Below are 25531 nucleotides of genomic sequence, written 5' to 3'. Positions count from 1 at the left end.
TATTCCTAAGTATCTTAAGGATATATCTGTATCTTGAGGATATATCCATGCTTTGGCACTTCATATTTCCTACGTAGTAGGACAAACACATGTTCATTCTGATATAATCTCAGAGGAGAATAAATTGGAGTATTGAGAACATCTTAAAGATCCGTACTGCTGTATTGTTTCTCCAGTGTCCTTTGAGCCAGTAGTCTTTCTCTTGGAAAAGCAGAAATACCAGCCTTCTAAGCACTCTTGAGAGCTTGTTCATTCAGAATGGGCAGATGCAGATGCACAGTCAGACTAAGTGTTCCGAAGTGTATTCTGATCAGTGCCTTTTAAGTTTGACTCCAGTCAAAGACAGTACAACCTGCAGAAACACTGTAGACTTTTTTAGTTTGTTCATATTTAGCACTACTGTACTCTGGAATTGGATGGTGTGACTGTTAATGCATCTTTGGATTAATAATTTGAAGCATTGTTTTTTGTCTCAGACCTTGAGCTAAAGGTGCTGTTTATGAAGTAGCAATGAAAATGAGCAGATATGGGTACACATGTACCCATGAAGTAGGAAAAACAATGGGATGTTAAATCCAGACCGTTTTAGTCTACTGTATAGAATGTGTTATTAAAGTCATTACTTTTATCAGTATCAGTCCTGGGAGGGACTTGTCCTGCTGATTTGAGGTCCAACGACTAAATGCAAGCAAATGAATTGGTGTTGTGTGCTTTGCCGTTCAAGTGACTGGGAATGTACTGAGCTGCTTTTTACACAAACCTTGGGGTCAGACTACTAGCTACCTGGCCTGCTATGCTTCCTTAAAGCATGAGGTAAGTAGTTTAATTTTGGGGAAGGAGGGTTAAGATTTTATTTTGTAAACTTTATTTTATAGTTCAAGCACCTGGCTTTGTACTAGGTAGTGACTTACATATTACACAGCTGCTGTATATTTACAGGTAACCAACTGAGTGGTAAAGTTTTACTGTCCTCATGGTTTGAGATCTTTTTAAGACTCATTTCCTCTTCCTTTCCTTCCTCTTCTTTGCTGTTTCTAGATGGCAGATGAGTTTCTTTAAAGGATAGATTCTCTCTCCTCACTAGAGTCGCCTGGCTCATAAGTGTACATAGTATTGCTAGAAGATTCATCTGCTTAATGTGTGAATGTCTCCTTAGGTGTAACCTGTTTGACTTAAATAAAATTAAGAATATTGGAGATCTTAGTTCAAGCAGGCCATTGAGCTCAGTATAGGAACCCATGGCTGAGAGGCATATGTACAAGAATAACAGCGATGTATGGCTCTGTGGTAGTCCAGTTGTTCCTCTTAGATCATAATTTTTATTTGAACCAGCCAGTTCATGCTGTCAAATAAGTGCAGCCTGGGTGAGAGAGAGAGCCTAGAAGGTTAGCCAACTCTTTAGAGTCTAGGTCCAGGTGAGTAAAAATGGAAGTTTCTGAATATCACCTCCTTTTCTTCATTTTAAATCAGTGTTATGTCTTGAATTATTGCTGAGCTGTTTTTTGAACTTTCTGTATTTCTGCCATATACATGGGGCAATTTTCCCTCTTCTCTTTAGCTATTATGGATGCTTCTCATATGTGGTGGCTGTTGCCTCTGTGCAAGCTCATCTGTGTCATGACAGAGACCTGCCAGCAGTGACCTCTATGTCCTGCATGGCAGTAAGGTCTTATTTCTCCCCCTGATACACTAGGGCACCTATTTTCAGAGTTTTATTGCCATGTTTAGGCTTTGTATAGAGTTTCCATACTGACCACAGTTTAGCAGTTTTGCTGCTCATAGTGCAGCAAGCACTGATAGTCAGAGCAACATGTGCTGAATAGTTAAAGGTACGGAGACACAGCAGAACCCCTGTTTTAAATACAAACGATCTGTATGTGATCAGTATCTTGATTTTGTTAGTATGTCTTTGCTCTTATGATTAAGGGTCTTTTAAGGGTTCTCCTGTCAGTGTCCTTCATTTGCATGTTATCTTTAGATACTGTAAAATGTTTATAGTATTATAGTGTAGTACTACTTCTGTATTTTGTAACTGAAGTCTGTCTGGAAGTGGTGATTGTAACTGGATATTTTTACATTGGAAATCCTTCAAGGCAGGAATCTTTTCTGCTTGTGCAGGATCACTGGAGTGCTCCTATCTAGACTGGGCCCTCTGGGTGTATTTACACGGTATATTTAATTGAGGATTCCCATTAATTCCTAATCCTTCTGTATTTTAATAACAATTGCTTTACCAGTTTGCTCTCCATCTTGAACTTTGGATTTTGAGGAAAGCAGACCACTTCCTAATTTAACCTTCTGAACTGCCTGTGCTGCACTGTTTCCAAGGTGGAGTTTCCCCTGGTTCTGAATGTCTTTGTTTTTCTCTTTGGTGCTCATTTATTGAAGAAGTCTTTTTTTTTTTTTTCTTTGATCTTATAAAATATGTGGAACTAAAACTATTTGGGGAGAGGACAGAAAAGAAGGGAGAAGAGCTATTACAGAATTCTATTGTGATTCTTCTGCAAGTGAATGTATTCTTTACTCATTGTCAAATGCTGGTGGGTGTCTGAAGTATAATGTTTCTGCCAGAAATATTTTGCAACTGGTAATGAAAATAGTCTTAGAATTTTTTCTTCTTTTATTCTCCTTCATATACAGACCCACAGACCCTCTTCTTTATTGGCTAGTGTTTAAGGAATTTAATATTACCTAATTTTTACAATGCATAGCAAATGCACTTCTCCTGAGCCATTTTTTTCCCCCAATAGAACACTAACAGCTGTTTCTTCATGGAAATATAATACTTTTTGTAGTATGATGTAAAAGAATGTATGTGCAAATTCTGTTGCTATAAAACACTTGCTTTCACTGGGAGGAATGAAGCTGGAAAAGGTCATACTTTATTACAAGAATCGTTTTAGTCTTCAGTGAATACTGATGGTGAAAAGTGACTTCGTAAATAACTTAGCTTAATGTGCTCTTTCTTCAGTCTGCTCTTTTACTGAGTATGCTCCATTGAAGTTAATGTTAATGTAGACATACAGCAGATAAAATTTGGGGTGAAGACCAGTTCTAGGTTGTATGTGGCAACTGGAAGTACCATTTTGAGTGTTTGGTGACTGGCTACCAATTTGTACTTGTTACGATTTTCCTCCCACCCCAGTCAGGGGTATGAAACAGCAGCAGTCTGTTCTGTCCAAGTTTCTTCCATTTCTACAGTATTGGAGACTTAAATTGCAGTCTTATTTTCTTGCTGAGAGTATGCTCTTAAGTTTGTTTTGTTCTTTGGTGGGGCTGTATCAGTTCTTGTTTATGCTCATTTACCTGTTCTTTCATCTTTTCTGTACAGTTATTTTTATAGGGTTTTTTAATAGAAAAAGTGAACAATGTTAGCACCTGAGAGCTTTCCTCTCTTCTTGCACACAGGCAAGTTGCACATACATCCTTCTTCCTTTTGAAGGAAGCAGGGTCTGTACTGTAGCTCCATAGGTTTTTTAAATCTTGCTATGGTGGTTGATGATATTTAGGAAGCAGAGGGAGACAAGAAGGAAAGAAGGGCAGTCTCTTGATTGTTACTTGCATGTGTTAGTCTGAGGTATCAACTCTGAAGACTTGAAAGGGGTAGTTCAGTACAGGAGTAAAAGTGGCAATAATATAGACAAAACTTTCTCTGATGTCAATTCTGATGTCTTGCCAACTGTTTCAGTTTTGGATTTATTTAATGTAATTACAGAATTTTGTAAGACCTTTTTGCTTAAAAAAGGTCCAGTTCTTAACTGATTTTGGGCCAACTATTCACCGTTTCTGTTTCCCAGTATGGGGATATCTACAGAGAGCGCACAGATTTCAGTATTTTGCTTTTAGATAAGTTACTAATGATCAGAAATCCTGAAATCATAAAAGTTTTATACTAAAAATACGAGGCTAAATCTGGTATTTTTACACTAACAAAACTGAATAATTTTATGAGAAGCTCTCCCAAAATGCTAGTCTCTCTTCTGAAATATGGACTTAATTGGCATGACTCTAAGAGCATGTTTCAACATTCAGACCTATACTAACCAGCATTTAAATAGGCAAGAGTGGGTAACTGTGCTTCTAGGAAGAAAGACATGGCTATAAAAACCAAAAAAGCCTCCCTGTATTATGAAGAAGTAAAAAATCGGAAGAGGAATTCTGGCACTCCCATCCTCTTTACTGAAAATAATGAAGGCTATGCTGTTATCAAGGCTGATAGAATGTGTCTGAACTGAAGTGTCTATCACAAAATATTTTTCATTGTTCTAGAGGAAGGTTTTTGTCAGAAAAAAATTTGGTTTCAAAACCATTCGATTATGATATCGACACTGCCTCACCTATTCATGAACAGAACAAATTCAAATGATATAAGGGAAAACTATATTAATAAAAGCTCTCTAAACTGGCTGAGGTTGTTGAAAAATTGACTTGATTGGCATTAACTTTAAGGAAAGATTCAATTCTCTAATCCTTGTAGCAGATTGTGCAGTCATTCAAAATTGGCATGGCCCAGGACCATTCAAACTATAATAGTCCAGCAGGTTGTTCTTGTCTGAGGTGTTTACTGATGTAGAAATATTAAACTTAATCTTTGTGTGCTTTGGAAAAAGTGTCTGTAAATAAGGAATTGTTCAGCTTGACTTGTGATGTAGTGTCTTACTACCAAAGCACAGAGATTTAGTCCATTGATTCAAAGTGGCTTCCACCTGAATTAGAGCAATCTGGAGATGGAAGTCATGTGCACCACTGCTTGTTTGTTATGAGTGTTGAGTAATTGGATAGAGGAAAGTAAAGGCAGGATTATTTTATTTAAGCTGTCTGGAAGATGAGGCTCTCGAATCACAAAGGGACCTGAGGTGATTACTTTCTGCGGGAGATGCTTGTGATAAAGCATCCTTTGGGCTTTTAAAAGAAGTTTCCGCTAAGTGTGTACAGAAAATTGCGTAGGCATCCTATTAATTAACATGTATTTTAGGACCTGTAATAATTTTCTTGTTTGCTTTTTCCTATTTTTTTAAGATATAGTAGCTGAAAGAGTCAACAGGGTAGGACCATCCTTGACCCATACACAGTACCTGATCACGTGAAATCAGTACCTGGCCTGAGTTACTGAATACAAATTAAAGATCTGCTAGTTGAAAACACTCATATTCTAAAATTGAGAACTTGTTTCTATGAAATAGTCTGCACTAAAGGCCTATCTTGGGTAGCAGTGCTTCCAGTAATGTTTCCTCTGTTAACAATACATTATCCAGCATGTGTTTTCATCAGAAAACAGAGAGAGAGGGGGAGAGAGAGAAAATTCTAATAGAAAGCCTTAGGTTATCCATTCATTACCTTTTACACCTCCCTTTTACAGGACAAATTTTGGGGAAAAAAATACTGCTTTTGTTTTGGGATTAGTCTGCTTGTCACTTGGGGGGTTGGAGAAAGAATAGTTTTCTGCTTGTAGGGAAGAACATTCTCCCTTGCTCTGGAGAAGTTGCTAGCTTGGCAGTGTGTTGCCATGTGCTGTGTTTGTGTAGACAGAATTTGACGCTCTTTCTGTATCTTAGATAACATTGAGAAGTCAAAGGACAGTGTTTTCCGATTAATTGGGATTGTTCTTGTCTCTGCAGCTGTGGTATTACAGCTCTTTAAAACTGCCTTGGAGACATGCTTTTTGTTTTGTAAAATCAAGTTATCTGTACTTCCAGAAATAGATTATGGGATTACATTAGTTCCAAAAAAAAACGTTGGCTTGATATTTATTAGTGGTCAAAAAGAAAATACAGTGGTAGGAATTTATAAGAAGGGAATTGAGAACAAAATATATTTGAGAGTATGTATTTGAAAATGTCAGTATGATACTATCAATCCGTGGTGCTCTGATATTTTGAATAGTGTTCAATTCTGGTCTCCCACTTCAAAAAGGATGAAACGGAGCTGGAGAAAGGTTCAAAGACCAGTAATAGGACGATCAAAGGCACAGTATGGCTTTCACATCAAGGAGGAATAGGACTCTTCAATGTGCGAGAGTAAGGACTGAAGTGAGGGAGATGAAGTAAAGGCATGACTATTATGGAGAGGGTGAATAGGATCTGATTACTCACTGTCTGCTCTATTACAAGGAGGAGTTTCTCAGGTTAACAAGTGGCAAGTTTGGAATAAGCAGCAGAAACACTGCACATTTAAGTTATGGAACTCTTTGTCCCAAGATGTTGCTGAAGCTCAAAGTTTATGTAGCATTACTGTGTGACTGGACAAATTGGTGGTGGTGGTGGGGAAAATAACTTTGGAAATACCTCTTCTGGCTGTGGAAGCTTTTGAAGTACAAATTGTGGTTGGGAGAATATTCTGCTGAAATATCAGTTGATACCTTTTCTGTTCTTTGCCTCAGACATTTATTTTTGCTGTTGTTCTATTGATGCCCCCTTCAGTCAGGGACAGGGGTGTCTAAAAAGAGTAAAACTTCTTGTCACTGTTGAGAGACAGGATTCTGGGCTAGGTGGTTCTTTGGTTTGTCCCAGTGTGACTGTTCCTATGTATTGTGGTTTTGAGATTGTCTGTTGAATTGTATTAAATGCTGTTGGTATATTGAATCGTGTTGTTGAGTACTGCAAGAATGGTAATGCTGTTCAGGGTGAAATAACACAGCATCTCGTGGATAACAGTAGTAGTAAGGCTGGCTCCTTTTTGGCATCCTAATTTGGCAACCAGGAGTTAACTAAATCTCTTATTTTGGTATCAGTGATATAGTTTTAAGCCACGGTATTTTTATAAGATAGGACATAAATGCTGGGTTCTGCCCTACGTTAGAAAGGAAGAAATGCTATTTCTGCATTTATTTTTTTCTAGGTATGACTGCCTATGAACCTATGTTGGTTTTTAGTGCTTGTCCTGTTAAGACTCTGTAAAAGCTGACTTGTGTATTCTTGAATGTCTGCAATTAGGCTACAATTTCATGTCTGTTAAAACATGCTTTGAATAAAGAAAAACAACCTCACTTTGTGCTCTCCAAGTTTCTCTAATTGAAGTAAATGAAAAGAACCCCTGTAAATGTCTTTTTATCTGTCTGCAATTGTTACCAAAATAATAGGCAGAAAAAAGAGGTAGGGGTTCTGAGTGGGTTTACTGTTACTTTTAAGATGAGCTTTTCTGTACACCAGTGAAGTTAACCTTGTGTGTCGATACTGACTTCATTTGTATTCCAAAAATTGAGTATTCCTGTGAGAAGGCCTGGTATGTGTATTTGTGCCGACAGCTTCAGCTGGAGTGCTTTGGAGCTGTGCTGTGACCCTTAGCTTTGTGTTGGTCACTTCATGTTATATGAGACTAATAGCCCGTTCTGCCATTCTGGGGGCTTCTGGTAGTCTGTATGGCATCATTTACAGCTTGTTCCAACAGTGATACATGTAAACTAGGTACTTTCTAAGGGTCATCAGTAGTTTTTTTCAATCCAAACAATAGTTCTGTGTCTCTTTGATTTCTTCCGCAGGCTTGTTCAATAATCTTGTTGTCTTGTTCTTTATTAATTAGCATTGTGTAACACTTCTCAAAAATGGAATTTTAAATAGTCTATACCTATCTCCCCTTGTCCCTTCCTGTTCTGAAACTGAGTTTCATTTGAAGATGTTGTCCTTTAACGACATGTGTTTAGTGGTGTGTGTGTGTGCGCTGTGTGTTTTTAAAAAAAAAAAAAAAAACAAAAACAAAAAAAACCCACAACAACAACAGCAAAAAAACCCCTCTGGCCAAAGACTCTAATTAGCTCTGTACCTTGCTAGGAATAATCTGCTTTCTTCTCAGTTTATCACTTTCTTTATGCAGAATGTTTAGCTATTGCCGTTTATTTGGTGGAAGTATGTGCAGTTTGCTTTCAGTCTGTTTTTTGAGATTTCTTATGTGAAAATAATGACAATACTCGTGTGGCCAAGTAAAACTGGCATGCTTTTCTGTCTCACTGCTGCCTGGGGTGTTCTAATGGGGTAATGAGATTGGTCTCATTGCCATGTCCAGGTAGGGTTTGTTGCATCTCTCCTTTTTGAAAGTAGTGGATATGTGTGTCAGTTGGCTGATCCAGGCTTAGTAGCATAAATAGACGAGAGCTTGTTTTTTCAGGCTGATAAATATGTAAAAATTTGTGCTTGATAGGTTACTTTGAAGGCTGGTAATTCTTATCTGGTAGAGGGTCTTGCACACTTTTTGAGGAGAAGACTTGGAAGTATGAAGTGTTCACATAAGGAATGTTTCTGTTAGTAATTAGAATTGATAAATGTTTATATTGGTAGAACAAGAAATTGTTGCTATTTAAAGTATACCTGTATATTTTTAAGAATGGTCAAGAAACTTTCTGAACCAGTAACGTTGATTTAGTGTATTGAAATACCTTAGTCTCTTGGAGTTGATGAAAACCATTGCATCTGTGGTCAAAGCAAATGAGAGAATTTGGATAACAGTTTAGATCCTGGACAAAATCAAAAAAAGGGTGGATTCAGAGTAGAGGAATTAGTAATGTAGTGAAGGGTTAGCATTATGAACTCAAGTTAATCGGGGTTATGTAGTAAATTTGTATTGATTAACAACTGTTGATTGCATATGCAACTGATATATTGCTGCAGCTGCATTTAGTATGCTTGCATTCTTGAGGCATCAGGCATCTGATGCTATAATGGCATGTTATACAATATATAGCTCATTTATTGGTTAACTGGCCACAAAATCACTAACTTCAAAGGGATGTCATGGAAATCACAGTGTATGAGTTGCAGCAATGGGCTACAAGGATTGAGTCAATATTCTGATAGATAATTTTGGAGGAAAGTGAGTCTGCTCTTTGCTGTTCAACCATTATGTATTTGTGAAAGAGAGGTAAATGTTGACATATCTAATCTGGATTGCTTGGTAAAATTGATATTTTGATTTATCCAAATATGAAGTTGCTCACATGTAAGATTGTTTTTTTTTTTGGGGGGGGGGGCTGAGATAGTGATGCTGGAGAAATCTTGAGCCTTCACCTAACTGCTGTACTGTACTTGTGTGTGTAGAATTGCAGCTGACAGTGTCCAGTTTGCAATACTTGAATGCCTACAAAGATACATTTGCATTACAGGGAGTATTGCATTTCTGTTCCATGGCTTTCATGAGTGCTAAAATCTGTGTCAGGTTTTGAAATATACATGCTATTTTGTTTTCTTTCCCCCATCCCAAATCTAAAATCATATAGTCAAAATATTGTGCATGCTTAATAAGAATGACTTTTCAAAGAGCCCATAATTACATAATTATCCAGTCTGGATAACTAATGATCAAATTGGGGGGTTGGCAGTCATCTAGTGCCTTGGCTGTGTTTCCCTAATCCCATTTTAGGCTAGTTAGATTAAGAGTCTAGTGTGCTGGAAATGTTCTGCTGAGTTAATGAATGAAATATGTGGAAGCTTTGTAAAGTTCATAGCTTGGTCATTTAGTAGGCAATGTCTGAGAATTTGTACCTATAGAAAAAAATTATGAATTGGTAGGGTTTGGTTTGCAAGAATGCTTGAGCATCTTCTGCTTCCATCAGGTTTAAATAATCTGATGGCAGAAACAAGTATTCGGACATCTCTGAAAATCAGTCTGTGTGGCGGTATGTGTGGCGGTGTCCTCCCCTTGCTGTGTCAGAGGAAGATGAAATGCTTATTATTGGGCTGGTAGCACACTTAATTTTCTCTTGAGGCCAGGCACATGGACAGGCCACTATTTGCAAAGTTTCAGAGTCGCGCTTTCTCCTTGGCTCAGGAACCATCCTGGTTGTCCTACTGTTTTATTTTGATAAGTCATTTGTTGTAATTGTAGAAATGTGTTCCTTTTTGTTGCTGAATGTAGGAACAATGGAACAGTTAGTTTTCTCACTTCAGATTTGCCTTTCAGAAATAAGGCGAAGCGGGTCAGCGTTTGACTCCTGACAGCAGTGCTGTGGAGGTTTGTGCAGCTAGTATAAACTAAGCTGTCTTACAAATGATTTCCAATTTTTTATTATAAAACCTATTTTTTTTCAATTACATACTCACTTTGCCAAGTGTAACAGCATTTTAGGGTGCCCCTGATTTTAAGTTGATCTGTGGGTTCTCTTTTTATCCTTTTTCTCCCTTAAATGAGAGATTGGGTGCCTCTATGTTTACTTCTCTTATTTTGTCCATGTATAACTAAACTAACTGATGAGTTTAATTCATGGTGATAGTTCAGAAGTCAGGGTCAATCAGCTGACTGACAGGGAAGCAACTCTTGATGCTTTGTGAATATGTATGTGCATGAGTGCTTTATGCAAAGTCAAACTGTTTAGTGGTATCGGAGGCTCTTGCTGAGTACTTTCAGGTGCAAGCAGGAATGCTGTGGAAACAGGGAGCTGCTGCTAATCTGCTAGGTATTGCTTCCAGCTCTTCAGAGCCTCAGTATAAAGCATTATATATACAAGGTACAAATTTAGAATAGCTTGGGGGAATGGAAACATTTACTGGAGTAAATGGCATTGCATATTTTGGACACTGTCTACTTAAGATACTACTTGTGTTTTGCTATGTCTTGGTGTTGCAAATTGAACTGCAGGAATTTAAAATGCACAAAATTCTTCCCAGAGATTTCTTCCAGAAATAATCTCTGTGCAAATGTGTCAGACCTAGAAGTAGTGGAAGGTAATCTTCTTCTGGAAGTACTCTATGAAATGAAGTAACTGTATGTGGAGTCATGCCCCTTCAAGTGCTACCTGTTTTTGGTGTGCTTGCTAACATCAGAGTGGAGAGGTTTATAGTCTAGACCTTCAATGTTCAGGTTTCCCAGGACTACTTTTTTTTAATGTATTTGTGCTTGGTGTATTAAGGCCAGTAGAAGCTTCATTTCCTGTTTCAACAAAATTTAGAACTGCTAGTTTATGCATAAGGCCAAACTGTGTGTGAAACAGCTTGTATCATAGAAAGCTAAGACACTGTGTTTTAATAGTGACTGCTTCCTCCCTTACTAACTTCTCAGTCATTCTTAAAAATTGGAAGCATAGCACAAATTACCTGTCTAGTTTCAGCTGCTTTTCCTTGAAGAAATTATTGCTGTAATCAAGAGGAATATACTAGATAAGCTTATGTTTTCATGAGCTGTGGAAACTCTTTTATTTAGAAAGGAAGGAATGGTCATTTAGATGCATTGCACTCTTCAGCTGGGCTCTCATTGTGTTGTCTTTTACTCCTGTCAAAACAAATAATGCTGATGAGTTGTACCGCTTTGTGCTGTATGGATTATCCGCTAGTAAAAAAGTTTAGTTTTATTTGTGTGTTAAACAAAATGCTAAAAGTGTGTAGAAACTTAAACATTGTGATTTCAATGTATTTGAGTAATTAAAGCAAGAATTTGGCAAATGACAAGCATGTTTCTGTTTGCACAGAAATAATTGGAAATTTGTAGGTGTACAAGACTGAATTAAATGTAAATGCCTGCATAATACAATATAAAAGGTGCAGTTAAGTCAAATGTTAATAGCTGTCTGATTGTTATTTGTCATATTATGGATTTGTTAGCTTTTATCTAAAGGATACAACAAACATTGTTATCAAACTCCAGTATTGATATACTTTATTAGTATTTTCAGACAATAGAATGATTTTTTTTCTTTTTTGATAGTTAAACATCCCTTCAGTGGAAAACTACAAAAAATACAAGTAAGTAAAACAATTAATATTGAGGTTTTATTCTGTTGAATGATTATATAAAAACAGTATTGATCTGTTTAGAAGGGTGCAATTTCAGAATATTTTGCATGAGGTTAACCCATTTCCTGCTACTTCATGCTTTAACTTTTGTGTGTGTTTCCTCCTTCCCCTCCCTCCCTTGCTCCCCCCCCCCCCCAAAAAAAAAAAAAAAATCTCTGGCAATATAACTAGTATTGCAGGATTTGCTGTCTCTTATATGCTGGCTGCTTTATATAAAATGTTGCATAATTTGTGTTGTAGAACTATAAGGAGAAATTGTACTGTTGTGAGAGTTCTGAAACTAAATTTATCAGTTTGTCCCTTACTATTTCATGTACGTATTTTGGCTTCTCAAGCTTGAAAGGACAGCTGGTAAGAAATAACTGACTTCAAACTCCTTGATCTTGTTTAGTGGCATAGAAGAGTAAGAGTTAGCTTCTTTCAGAAAATAGGTTAGATAACTTTTCTCTTTCACTTGAATTCTATTTTATTATTTCTTCCCATATTCATTCTTTCAACTGGAATATTGGGATAACCTGCTTTGGGATGTCTCCATTAAAGGTGTCTCTGTGTTATTCTCAGTCTTGCAGCATTTATTTTGGTGGTTCTCTCTTCTGGCCTCCAGTTTTTCTGCCTGGACTGTAAACATAGTGATCTGCTTTCTCTAGGCGTGTGCAAGTACCACAAGACAAATTATGTGGGTTTCTTTGTTTTGTTTTGTTTTTTGTCTAGAATTGAGCTCTTCAAAAAGTGAATTGTTATGTATTTTCAGTGGGTAGCCTTTCTAGTCTCTTGGAAGAAAACATTTCTGAATGAATTGAATTTTGTGAGGTAAATTTTGAGGATTCTTTCAGAATGATGTTTTAGTAGTGCAGGGAGAATAGGGCTCGCACATTGGATGCGACTGTTCAAGAACCCGTTTTGTTTGTTACTTTTTTCTGTGGGTTTTGTCTGCTGTTCCATAATGATCCTACTACATGCTTGATTGTTAGCTATGAACAATTCCTTATGTAGTCCATCCATTAATTTATGAAATAAGAGTTCACTCTCAAAAATGGTACAGGTGTCTCCTGTCCTTGTATACATGATTGAAGTTATGGGTATCCAGTAACAGATAAATTGAGCTTAGATTAAGCACTGTTCTTCTTGGGGTTTGTGTGTGTGGGTGTTGGTAGTGGCCATGTAGAGGTGGTGTAGATTTTCCTCTTCTGTCATGCCCAGTATTTTCCAGCCAGGAAATGAGTTAACAAGGTTAGCTAGTGACAGTTTTGTAGGACTAGGTACCTGTAAATACCAGTGGTAATGCTAGTCACTGTTGGCGTTATCTGTGAGAATTGATTTGTCAAATATTTGATCAATGAAAAGAAAAGGATTCTGGTTTTTGGTAGCAATTTTCTTTTAAAAGTTGTCAGACATGGTGCAATTGCATCAAGGAATTATACTAAAATAATAGTTTAGATGTGAGATCAGCAGATGTCCAAACAATGGTAAACAACTTTCTTGGCATATTTTCTGAATGAAGACTCTAGTCTTATCTCAGCCGTTTGACTTGGCCACTTATGTCAGAGCCAGGTCCAAAAAAAACTTTTAGAAGAGCCTTTAGTACTCAGTGTATGTAACTGTGCATTCATCACCTTCAAATCTTGAATAATTTGTTCTAGTATAAAATGCTTCTTGATGCATTTCAATGATATTGTTCAATATCTATGTAAAGAAGTTTACCTTTCTTTAACTAACACTTATATATCTCATTTTCATGCATATTCTGGGAAATTAAGGCTTAGTATACTAGTAGCTTATGTAAGAAGTGTGAACAAGATTGTTTAGACAAGAGCTTTCTTGATTTTTAAAGTGAGCTTGAAGTTTGTGGGTTAAAACAACCTTCTGAATTGTCAGTTCTAATTGACAGGTCCATTGGAGTTCAGGCAGCAACCTAGTTTAGTTTCAGTCAAAATCTGAAAAAATAATATTGTAAATACTCTGAATCAAAATCTGTTGCTTACATCATTGTTAATGCATGAAACACTATGGCTTTCTAGCTGTATGCATAAAAAGCTGCTTTTCTTGATGGTATATTAAAGTTTTTGGGGTAAATGGAAGAAAATGCTTCTCTTCTAAGGTTTGTTTTAATGTTAATATCGTTTTCTAATTCTAGGAAGATGAAATAAGTCTCATGATGAACAGCTTATATGCACTTCATGATAAATTGGCACAAGTAGCAGGTAACAGTTTAAAAATATTGTGACTAAGAGTGTTATAATACCTCTGAAAAAATGTATGCTCAGATAGTGATTTGCAACAACTGATATATTACTGGGGCTCTGATACCATTTGGAGTTCCATTTTTTTGGGAAACTAGAAGTCCCATTTCTAAATCGCATAAGCTGTCTTTCTTTCCACCAGTATAGCTGCCTTTTATTGTAACATTTTTGAGTTAATGGGATAGGCTGTTGAATATTTTGATCTATTACGGTTTTTGATCTAATCTGTTCATGCTTTATTAATCAGATTTCATCAAAAGATTTAAATATGTTGCATGTGGTAAGGAATATGCATTTCTTTTGCAGGTAGTTATTTTGCTATAGTGGGAAAATGTTTGCCTGAAAAAATTACTTCACAATGATCAAAAAATGCTTACTAATACAATGAATGATAGTGGCTGAACAAGATTGCCTTGTTAGACAAATTAGTCCAACTTAAACTAATTATATACTAATGAGAAATGCTCTATATAGTAATGCTTCAGAGACAATGTTTAGGTTTAATATTAATTATTGAATATTAAAAGTAAAAATACTGTGCTTTTGCCTAGAGTCATAATTAACACAGATTTAAATTGCATAGATATATACACATCACAATCGGGAAATGGTAAAACTAAGACTTTGTAACTTTGGCATCTGGTGAGTATGAATTACAGCAGAATATATCTCATGATTATTAAGCTGTTTATTTAGCATCCTTGCTTATTTAACCAACCTAGTATTTAGAAGGTAGTCGTTCAGGTTTTTCTTAAGCCTTACTGTTCTGTGTGCCAACTGCTGTTTTTCCACCATCCAGTTTCACCAAAAGGGCTTTTCTACAGATACACTATTATCAGGTGCTACAGACATGTCTATATTAAATATATTAAATATATTAAAAAAACAAAAAAACAAAATTCAGTGTCACATATGAGGCTGTCAGTTTGTGTCCAGGATCATATAGGAAGTCTTGTGAGAAATTTGAACAGCTCTATAGTACCTTTATATTGCAAGAGAATACTTCCTCTGGCAGAAGCTTTAATTTTCTGTGTGTTTAGAATACCTGCAGTGAATGAAATAAATTTCTTTGTGTGTCCAAACATCTATCCTTCTTTACATTATGCTTTAACCCAAATAGTGAAAGAATAATGTTTAACCTGGATGCATGTAACATAAGAGTTGTCTTAGTCTTAAATTTGTTGCTTTCTGACTATTTGTCTTAGTGTTGATCTTTCACAGTTTAATTACATCTTGATGTATTTTTATCATTAAAGCTACTTCATACTAATTAGATGCCAGTAGGTAGTTCTGTGCTATAAATCAGTGGGGGCCAAGTGATTTTTTTTCATGTGGTATAGCTAATCTGTGGTGTGCAGGAACATCTTGCAAGATCCACAGCTGTGTGGAGTAGAGCATTGAGTTACGTGTGAAGTGGATGCCATGAGGTAGCTACTTCTCTCCTTCCTTTGAAGAGAAACTCTTAACAACTTGCCATTCCATTAGTGTCAGCTGGCCCTCCAGTGGCTATACAGTAAAACAAGTGCTTGTCTGGATAAAAAGGTTTGCACCTCATTTCTACATCTGTGAAAGAAAGTGAATTGTCTTCATTAACTGGAGTTTATATATGTGCATATAGACTTATAAAAATTTATGTTTATCTGTCTGCCTTAGAAGTTATATGCTCCAAAATGACTGTACTTTCTTCAGTAGATCTCAAAGATACTTTAATGCCTCTGTTAGTCTTCTCCTGAGCAGGAGAGTCTTCAACACTTACTTTCAGAAAATGTAATAATTCTTACTGGTTAGATGATCCCCCAAATTGAAGCCATATTGCAAGATTACCTGGTTGCTCAATAGAATAACTTTCATACGAGCTGGATTTGCTGCAAACAGTCTGAAGAATGACCTCATTCATTGATGCGCAGGCAGCAGTTGTCATCAATGCCAGGTGTCTCAAGGTACGAGAGGAAGAAGTCTGCCATCCATTTTTGAATCCCATATTGACATAGACCTGGCATGGTAGTTGGAAGCTCTTTAAAAGTCAAAGAACATGGAAAGCTGCTAAAGAGATGCAGACTCTGATAAGAGTGTTGCTGTTATGCGCAGCATGCCACTTCAAAAGAGAAAGAAGTAAAAGAATATAGTTTTACTGAAAATGGTGCTTTTCAGGTTTCCCTGTCACATACTTGGAAGTTTCTCTGATTTCATACTTGGCTATGAATCATTTGTTCATGTTATAGCTATTAATATTAAAAAGGCAGGCTGGAAACTTGCACTAAGCTCTTCTGTTGAGCTTTTTGCAAAGTCCTGCTTACCATCAAGATGGCCACTTCAGAACTTGGTTTCTAGCCCACTTTGTATTTTGCTTTTTACATTTTTACTTAGCTAGTTTCTTGCCTTGTCAAATTAAATTGGCAGAGCAAGTGATGGAGCTTTTGTTTTAAAAGGTGAAACATTGAAAGTCATTTGTGGGATGGAAAGTCAGGGTAACGCTCCATTATTTCTATCTGACTTAACATAGGTTCCAGCTATAGGTACCTATTCTGTACCATGGTGCTCTGATGCTATGCAAAATGATTCAATTATCCTACACAAAAATAGACTGCCTTTAATGCATCACTGTTCTCAGAATTATTAGTCTGCCAAACCTATGGTGAGTAATCCCTACCTCAAGAGAAACTAGAGGGAGAAACTGAATTTCATTATTCAGTTTTGGGTTGAAATTTGTGTTCTTGTATTTTTGTGGAGTGATTCTGTCTGTCTTAAAAGTAGTGCTTTTTTTTTTTTTTTAAAGGACACTTTGTATTTCAGTGCCTACTACTTTGCTCCTAAACCAAAATATGCACTTTATTTAAATTAGACTTCCTCCAGGCATATGTTAATTACTGGGTGCCTTGGTCTCTCACAGTGAGACTTTAAGATCACGTCCTTCTTCAGATTCACAAAATGAATAAGCCTAGCCACTATACCCACAAGAAGCAGCTACCCACAGATGTGACCCTGCGTTCTTGTACATAGAGAAGGATTTTTACTTAGTAAGATGTTTCTTTAGCTTGGCATACTCATCAGAGTGATGGTCTATCAGATTCAGACAGTTTCCTCCTGAGCTAATGGACAGCACAGGTCTTTACATACACGGGTAGATTAGACTTCCATATGTAATAAGGCTTACTGATAAATCTATGGCTGGAGGAAAAATCCTGGCAAAACACTAATAGTTCTTCAATATTTATTTCAGTAATGTCAGCTACTGCATCTGATTTCTGTCTCAAGCTCTCTGTTCTGTCACTCTTTAATCTTCAGGTAATTGATACTGTGCGCTTTTCAACCAGTGATTTAAAGGCTATTTAGCAAGTTCTGGTTTTCCACAGAGTGTCAGACTGTTGAATTTGCTCTTGGGAAATCAGACATTATTACTTGCTCTCACATTTATTCTACTCTTATGCTTTTCTTCTGCTACCCACTTTAGGGTCCTGCTGGAAGCAACCTGTAAGCATGAGATCTGTTTAACAAATGCTTTCTAAGCTTTTTATTTTTGTACTGGTTGACTGTATCTCATCAAGCTATAAACTAGTGGTCTGTGCAAAATCCATGTGTTCCTTAAAGTATTAGATATCCATTGGGTTTTGGCTTTGGTATGTACGACAATGCTTTACATTCTGAAGCAAATATATTTTAAAACTGTTAACTGTATATGTGAGAGCTTATAATTAAGTTAAATGCCCAAATGAAAGTCAGTTTCAAATATTTTGTTCTGCACTGAAAAGCAGATCTGAATTATTTTCTGTCTTGAAAGCAATTGTGAGTACAGACTTAAAAATTCCTTTAGAATTGGGGATTTAATTTATTTTTTAAAAATATTTCTAGGAGAAGAACCCAACTAAACTAATTATGTCTTGCACAAGTACATTAACATAAGCTAAATGCTCGTTTCTTGATCGTTGCTGGAATGTGTGCATGTTACTTATACCACATCCTGCATATGCAAGTGGAATGGTTCTCTGATTGCACTTGCAGCTGAAGTGGCCTGTGCCCAAGAAAAGGTTCAGCATGAAGATCCATAATTTCTGTAAGCTTGCAATAGATATTTTAACAGAGGGATGATTTTTACAAAGAGCTCAGATATGTCTTGCAGCAGACCTGTTTAAGGCTTTTCCCTCTGCTTCAGTTTTATTCCTGGATATAGGGCCTCAAGTGGAACACTTGGGAAACATTTTTGGCTCAAACTATGGAAAGTGGGTTTCCAAGCCAAGTGGTTAATGATTGCACTGAAGTAATTCAAAGTAAGCCTTCATTTGCAGAACCATTAGCTAAAGCAGTGACTGAAATGGCATATAGGAATATCCTGCTGTTCTCAGTTTAAAAAAAAAAAAAAGTGTCTGACTCCTGGATTGGCTACGGACTTTCAAATTTGAGTTTCTCAGAAGAAAGCCATTAAATGGTTCTCAGCGATAGATGAGCTAGAATGAAAAGCTGCATCTCCAGCAGCTTTTATACAGAACAGAAACTACACAACTCTGGCTTACTGGTATCGATTGTAGGAGGCAAGATAAGTGATGCCTTCCTCCCACCCCCCAGATTGCATAAGAGTAAATTGAACTGATGGGCTTTAGACATTGTCAGAGCCTAGGCAGCAAAGGTATTTCTAAGTGTTAAATTTAGTTGGAGGGAATATATTCAGAAAAAAATTTTGGAAACAGGACTGTGAAGAAGCTATCTGCTGGCTTTTTGAATATGGGACCAGAGGCAGTTAAATCAGTCATAGTGGGCTAGTCGCATACTGCATAAACATAATTCCTGGAATGAGGCAAATAAGATTAGAAATTAAAACCATTAAAGTAGTCCAATCAGCCTCTGTAAGGGAGCTTTGTCCTAGCATATGGTGTAATACTGTGTTCTCATAAAAGTGAAAATTTAAGATGAATCCTGAAACTTGTTCTCAAGAGCTCTTTTTCCACAATCTGGTTGTGTGTTTGTGTGTGTGTACACTTCACTGTTTTTACTGCTTGTTATTTTGAATCATAATTATGCTTTCCTGCTTATCTAGACAATGTATATGTATGTATATATACACATATGCACATATATCACAGAATGGTTGAGGTTGGAAGGGACCTCTGGAGATCGTCTAAGTCCAACACCTCCCCCCCCCCCCCAAGCAGGGTCACCTAGAGCACCTTGCACAGGATGGTGTCCAGACAGCTTCTGAATATCTCCAAGGAAGGAGACTCCACAACCTCTCTGGGCAACCTGTGCCAGTGCTCAGTCACCCTCACAGTCAAGAAGTTTTTCCTCATGTTCAGATGGAACTGTCTGTGTTTCAGTTTGTGCCTATTCCCTCTCGTCCTATTGCTGGGCACCACTGACAGGATGTCTGGGCCCCACTCCAGATGCTGCCTCATCAGAGCTGAGTAGAGGGGGAGGATCACCTCCCTCGACCTGCTGGCCATGCTCTTACTGATGCACCCCAGGATACCATTGGCCTTCTTGGCCACAAGAGCACATTGCTGGCTCGTGGTTAACTTGGTGTCCACCAGCACTCCCAGGTCTTTCTCCGCAGAGCTGCTTTCCAGCAGGTCAGCCCCCAACCTGTACTGGTGCATGGGGTTATTCCTCCCTATATATATATATATATATATATATATATATATATATATATATATATTTATATATATATTTAAAAAATATATAGAAATATATAAATAAAATTTTAAAGAAGCTCCTAAGCAGAAAGCTTCCCTCCTCCCCTCCCCTGCCCGCCATCTGAAATGTTCAGTCAAATCATGACCGACATGCTTCTTGTTTATTAGGAAAACGTAAGGTCTTGAGACTTCAGGTCTTACCAAACAGGTGCTAGTTTACTTCATGCTTTTTTTGCTATCAGGCATGTTAACATCTTGCAATTTAATACCTGGATGAGATTGAACATAAGGCTTTTACAGAAATACCTTTTGGTTTTGTTACATTTATTTCTTCAGTTCTAGATGCAAAACAATATACTTGCACCAGAGACACTGTGAATATGATAAAAAGTTCTCCCAGGCTTGCTAATCTTGAAACACGAGATCACTGACAGTTACACGTGTAAGCTTCCTGGTGTGGAGCTTATGCTACACAAAAAGAACGTCTGCCTAAATTTCGTACAAGAGTAACCCCTAACTCCAGTGCTTGTATTATTTTCTGAATTCAGAAGTTTTTGCCAAGGGTGGTGTCAGTTTTCACCAGTAATTTCTATAGTTTTCCCATCACAGTAAAGGTAGAAGCTTTCAAAGTCTCAAATGTCGCATGTTGATTATCAAGTGAACAGCTTTGTGTCCAAGTAGTGTCTTTCCTGCTCAGTGCTTGATTTTGCACACCCAAACCATCACGCGGACCCCTGCTCAGTGCTTGATCTCTCTCACGCACACACACGCAGGCTCAGTTATAGCAGCAGTGCTAGGTCAGATAGCATATAAACATTGTCTTACAAATCATGTTCCTGTTTCTCTAAAGTCCATCAGTAAAATAGAAGTGTGTCTTTTCCAGGCTGATGTGCCTACGCAGCCAAAATTGACTTGAATCTGTTGAAGTGTGCTCAACAAACAATTGCTCTGGCAGTCTGAAAAGGACTCTTGCTTCATAGAAACATTTGTTTCCCTGGAACTCCCTATTGTGAATGAATGTCAGACGTGAAAATGCTTTACCTTAACTTGCTAGTGTTTGCTAATTTAGCTTGCTAGTGTTTGCTAATTTAGCTTGCTCAGATTGCCTTGAATGTTCTTGTTCATGTAGGTAATGAATGCTTGCAGTTGCTCCATCCATTTAAAGGATATTCCAGTGTGTAAATACTTTGTAAGGGCACAAACAGTGTTTATACTGTGTATATTTATGTATATGTATAAACACCTTAAACTTTCCTAGCCCTGCTATAGCTTTGGGAATAATACAGTTTGGCATGGATTCAGGAAGGTAAGGCTTAACCCTGATTTGGCTGAATTTGGCTTTTCCTGGTTTATTGTTTTGACACAGTAAAATTGCATTTTTAGGGAGGGGTGTGTGTGTGTATATATATATACACATACATGTATACATATATATACATATGTATGTGTGTGTGTATGTAAAAATTAAAAAAAAAAAAGATTTGCTGCTCTCTGACTGTTCTTCAGAAATAATGGCTTAGTCATAGACAAAAGCTGGTGTTCGGCCCTTTCTCCCTTTCTGCATGACTTCATGTTGGCGTGATTGTCACTAAATTTTCTTGTATGAATCAGGTACTTCCAGCTTAGTAAAGAAAATTAAGAAGATGGCATGTGGCTGTGAGAACTGACTGTATATATTGTCTAATTTCCTGACTGTTTTTGCTTACTTTCATAAAGAATTGGGAAGATGGTAAAACCAGCAGTTTCAGACCACATTGGCATGCTGTGCATGTTTAGGAAAGTGAGGAGTTATGATAACTTGGATTAACCTAAAATGTAGTCACTTCATAGTGCCTGAAGTAGGTATGTGTTGTAACTGGAACTAACCTCATCTGTATGAACAGATAATACATGTTTCAGAGTAAATGGAAATTATTTGGAAGAAGTTGGGTCAGTGTACAGTAACCATTTTATATTAATATTCTTTTCATAGCACTGCATACTATCTTTTGTTCTTTCTGATCAGTACATGAAGTTCTGTCAATGTGATTTGTACAGATGATTAGCTGTGACAATTTTTTTTCCCTTCTCCCAAGGGGAAATTCATCCAGAGACTTTTCTCATATTTTTAGTGGAACTTGTGAGAATTCTTCAGCTATTGCTGCTTGTGTAGATTGTGTTAACTGTATTTAGGTGATTTCATTTTATATAATGCAGTAATAAGTAGATCAAAATAAACAAAAGTTTAATTTTACCAGGAGAACACGAATGTGGCAGCTCTAATCAAAGAAATCTTACCGTCCAGGAGGCAGCTGCATATTTGAAAGTAAGCAATCGAGGTATTTTTCTTTGGTTGTATCTAAGATTTGTAAAAGTTACAATTTGTAAGGTCTGGTTTTGTATCTAGTGTAGTGTCTAAAATTTGACTTACTATTGAATGTTATTTGGAAATGTTTGGAATTAATCTTTAACATGTGCTACTCGTGGTTTTTTATTTGGGGAGATAGCGAGGTTTTTGGGGAGGGGGAAGGTGAAAGAAACTCAACTGCAATGCAAATGAGATAAGTAGTGCTTTATTGCATGCAGTTTTTTTCCCCTATAGTTAAAACACAAAAATAGAACATAATTTCAATTGATGGAGATGGTTGACCAACACAAAGAGGATAAAATTTTTGCAAAGCAGATCTCCAGAAGCTTCTCTAGAACTCAGTAGACAATGTTTTGAGACAATTGTTTGGCACCTACTAGGAAGGGATGCTGTCCTCCTTCCTTTAGGAGGAGAGGCTGAAGCATGGGGCTTTGCTGTGGGCCTTACAGGCAGCGGCTGTATGGAGACACCAGTCATTGATATGTTAAACAGAAATGGTCCAAAAGGGCCTTTTTATTAAATTGCCAGATGTACAGTACTATGAAATCCTGCTCTGCCCTGCCATTCCCCCCTGTGTGACCCCCTTCTCCAATAAAAAAACCCTGTCTTTTGACAGTTGTAGGTTTATTTTTAGCACATATTGGTGTCCCATTCAGCAGGAAACTCCTTTTTAAAGGCTTGAGCGTACAAGATTTTTTTTATTGGTTTGGGGGTGGGAGCTTAAGATGTTAAGCTGATGTGACTTTACTAATAATGTACAAAAAGCCAAGATTAACCTTACATTTTTGGCAAACATTTATAAACAAAAAGGGGTGATTTGAAGAGCATCCTGAAGAAGCTGCTAACAATTTAAGAAGGTGTGGGTCGACAATGACATTTTATACTTGCTGTTAAAACCAGGGCATTGTGGCAGGACATGGAAAAAAACCTAAGTTGATATGAGATAACTGATGGTCTTATATATCTGTTGTGCTTAAAGAATGACAGTTGGTATGACCACAACTGTTTTAGCTCTGAGAGGAAGCTCAAATTTCATATGCTAATTTGTCACTTTGTATGAAGTCTCACTTAACCCTGCATTTCCTCTTTTTTGGGAGTGTAAATGCAACTCCTTTGCGGCATTTCACTGTGTTCAGTGATATAACTTTAATGTTTTATTCTCAGCGTGAAAATAAAATAGCTGCTGTTTTAATTTTTCTTAGGTGCTTTTCCATTAATTCTAGGCCAGTTGCATTATGTAAGGCTCAAAGCAAATTTGGGATAAGTTTTTTTTTGTTTGTTTTTGAGAGAGAGAGAGTGTCAGTTCAAATACAATATTAACTTCCATTTTTTCTTTTCTGCAAAAGGACGTGTAAGATGAACTATGGAGACAGCCTTTGCTCAGACTGCAGTGGATGTTCTCCTGTAATAACTGATGTGAACTAACTTTAAAAAGTATATGTCATTTCCTATGTAGTAATATCATTAGAAATATTGGAATATTTCTAAAGTATCAGTTAAAAATGGTTTTCATCAAGCTTCTTTTAAAAAAAAAAGAAAAAAAAAGAAAGAAGGCATCAGCTTCTTTTATAGGGACGATTTTCAACAAGCTTTAAATCTTTTTTTTTTTTTTTTTAATTTTGTAGTAGACTTTCTATGAGCACCGCCTAGTGGCTGAATCATTTTTTCTTGCTGCAGGTTATAATTGTTAATAAAATGGTGAATGTGGCTTGACTTTTCAAATAGCCCTCAATTCAAGGAATATTAGTAAGTCCCGTAGCTGCTCATAGCTTGTATGGATTCACTTTGCCTAGTGAACATTATGCAAAAAATGAAGACTCAAGAACAAAACCATGTAGGTTTGCCTACTTATCTGTTTGTGTGGTATTTGTATTTTCGTTTGGCCTGACAACTTTCCAGTTATTAAAGAAACTGCTCATTAATATTTGTCTTTGACAGAACTTAGATCCAGAATATGAAAGTGTGCTTAACACATCACTACAATGGATCTTGAATAGTGGGGAAGATGTTGGCATAAAGTAAGTGTTTTTTATTTTATAACTTAATTTCTTCTAACAGAATGTATCCTTTTTTGTAAATACCTCTTTTGGTTTTTTTAAATAGGTGTCTCAGCAATGACCCAAATGAGATAAATGTCACTAATGTGACAAATGTGAAATATCTGGAATCCACTAGTCCAAAGATGTCTTTCAGGTGTCGTTTTCGCCGTGCGTTTGTTAACATAACTCATAGATTATCAATACTGCTTTTGGGTAAGTTAAAAATCAACCTTTTGTTGTAACTTGCACTTTGTAATTGGATGGGAGGGGGGGGAAGGAAATAGCATGCTTACAGAAAGTTTTTATTCAGCTATCCAACTTAGAGCTCCAGTTGGTATCCTGGTTACAACAACCAGCTTTGCACTTTGGTTGTACCACTGTATTTTCCTGCTGGTTGCTATCACCTGCTGTTATAGTCAGCTGAACCTATTTCTTTGGGACTTTTCCCTGCAGAAGCAAAATCTTGTGGCTTTCAAACATCCAGACTGAACTGATTAAAAAAAAAAAAAAAAAAAAAGCCCATAAAAAAGATATGGTAGCCTTAATTGGAGAACATTTCACTAGTGTTCGAGGAACTTTAGGAAGATCGTCTTTTCTGTAGTTATATTTCCAGTGTCTAGGAAAAGTCGGACGGTCAACATGATTGCCACCAAAAATTCCTAGCTGTAAGTCTGTTATAAAATAAAAAATATATATATACCTAATCCTTCAGTAAGACTTGCGGATTTAGTCTTTGATAACTCTCTAGTTAGGTTTCAGATCCTTCCAAGTTTGTCTCAGTCTTGACCAGATTGAAAACCATGCAGCATAATATATGGTCCTGTTGAGTGCAGACATGTCACTCCATGTGGCATGTTAGAAACCCTGAAGATGCAAAGCTGATCTCATACACCTGTTGAATATTCAGTATTTCCTCGATCCTAGTGTTTTAACAATCTCATACTTATGGAACAGAAGATGTAAGACCTCCTTTATTAGTCTTCTGACAAACCAAAAGAGTACAAGGCAAATTGTCCCAGATTATCCACTACTATCAGAAGGTGGCAGAGTGTTGGATTGGGACTTCAAGACAAAACTCAAAATCGGCCACTGGTCCGATTGGTCATACTTGAGCAAATCACTCAGTGTCTCAACTTTCTCATCTGTAATTGAGGATATTAGGAAGCACCTTTTAAAAAAAAATGGAGGATTATATAAAAGTTAGATGATCAGGAGTAGTCAGCATGGTTTCACCAAGGGGAAATCATGCCTAACCAATCTGATAGCCTTCTATGATGGAATGACTGGCTGGGTAGATGAGGGGAGAGCAGTGGATGTTGTCTACCTAGACTTCAGCAAGGCTTTTGACACTGTCTCCCATAGCATCCTCATAGACAAGCTCAGGAAGTGTGGGTTAGATGAGTGGACAGTGAGGTGGATTGAGACCTGGCTGAATGGCAGAGCTCAGAGAGTTGTGATCAGTGGCAGAGTCTAGTTGGAGGCCTGTAGCTAGCGGTGTCCCCCAGGGGTCAGTACTGGGTCCAGTCTTGTTCAACTTCTTCATCAATGACCTGGATGAAGGCACAGA

General features: G+C 37.1%; 1 protein-coding gene across 3 annotated transcripts in view; it reads left to right on the top strand.

The window, feature by feature from the left end:
- Positions 1–25531, top strand: part of LEMD3 (LEM domain containing 3) — a 50168-nt gene that overhangs the window by 8798 nt on the left and 15839 nt on the right. For all 3 annotated transcript variants that reach the window (XM_067313949.1, XM_013947001.2, XM_067313956.1), the window contains exons 2-6: positions 11626–11663; positions 13849–13915; positions 21816–21883; positions 23864–23943; positions 24029–24177. In XM_067313949.1, the coding sequence (XP_067170050.1) occupies positions 11626–11663; positions 13849–13915; positions 21816–21883; positions 23864–23943; positions 24029–24177 (402 nt within the window). The remainder of the gene's footprint in view (positions 1–11625; positions 11664–13848; positions 13916–21815; positions 21884–23863; positions 23944–24028; positions 24178–25531) is intronic.

Source organism: Apteryx mantelli, chromosome 1, assembly GCF_036417845.1.
Source record: "Apteryx mantelli isolate bAptMan1 chromosome 1, bAptMan1.hap1, whole genome shotgun sequence".
NCBI lineage: Eukaryota > Metazoa > Chordata > Aves > Apterygiformes > Apterygidae > Apteryx > Apteryx mantelli.
This window is presented reverse-complemented; position numbering and strand designations above follow the sequence as displayed.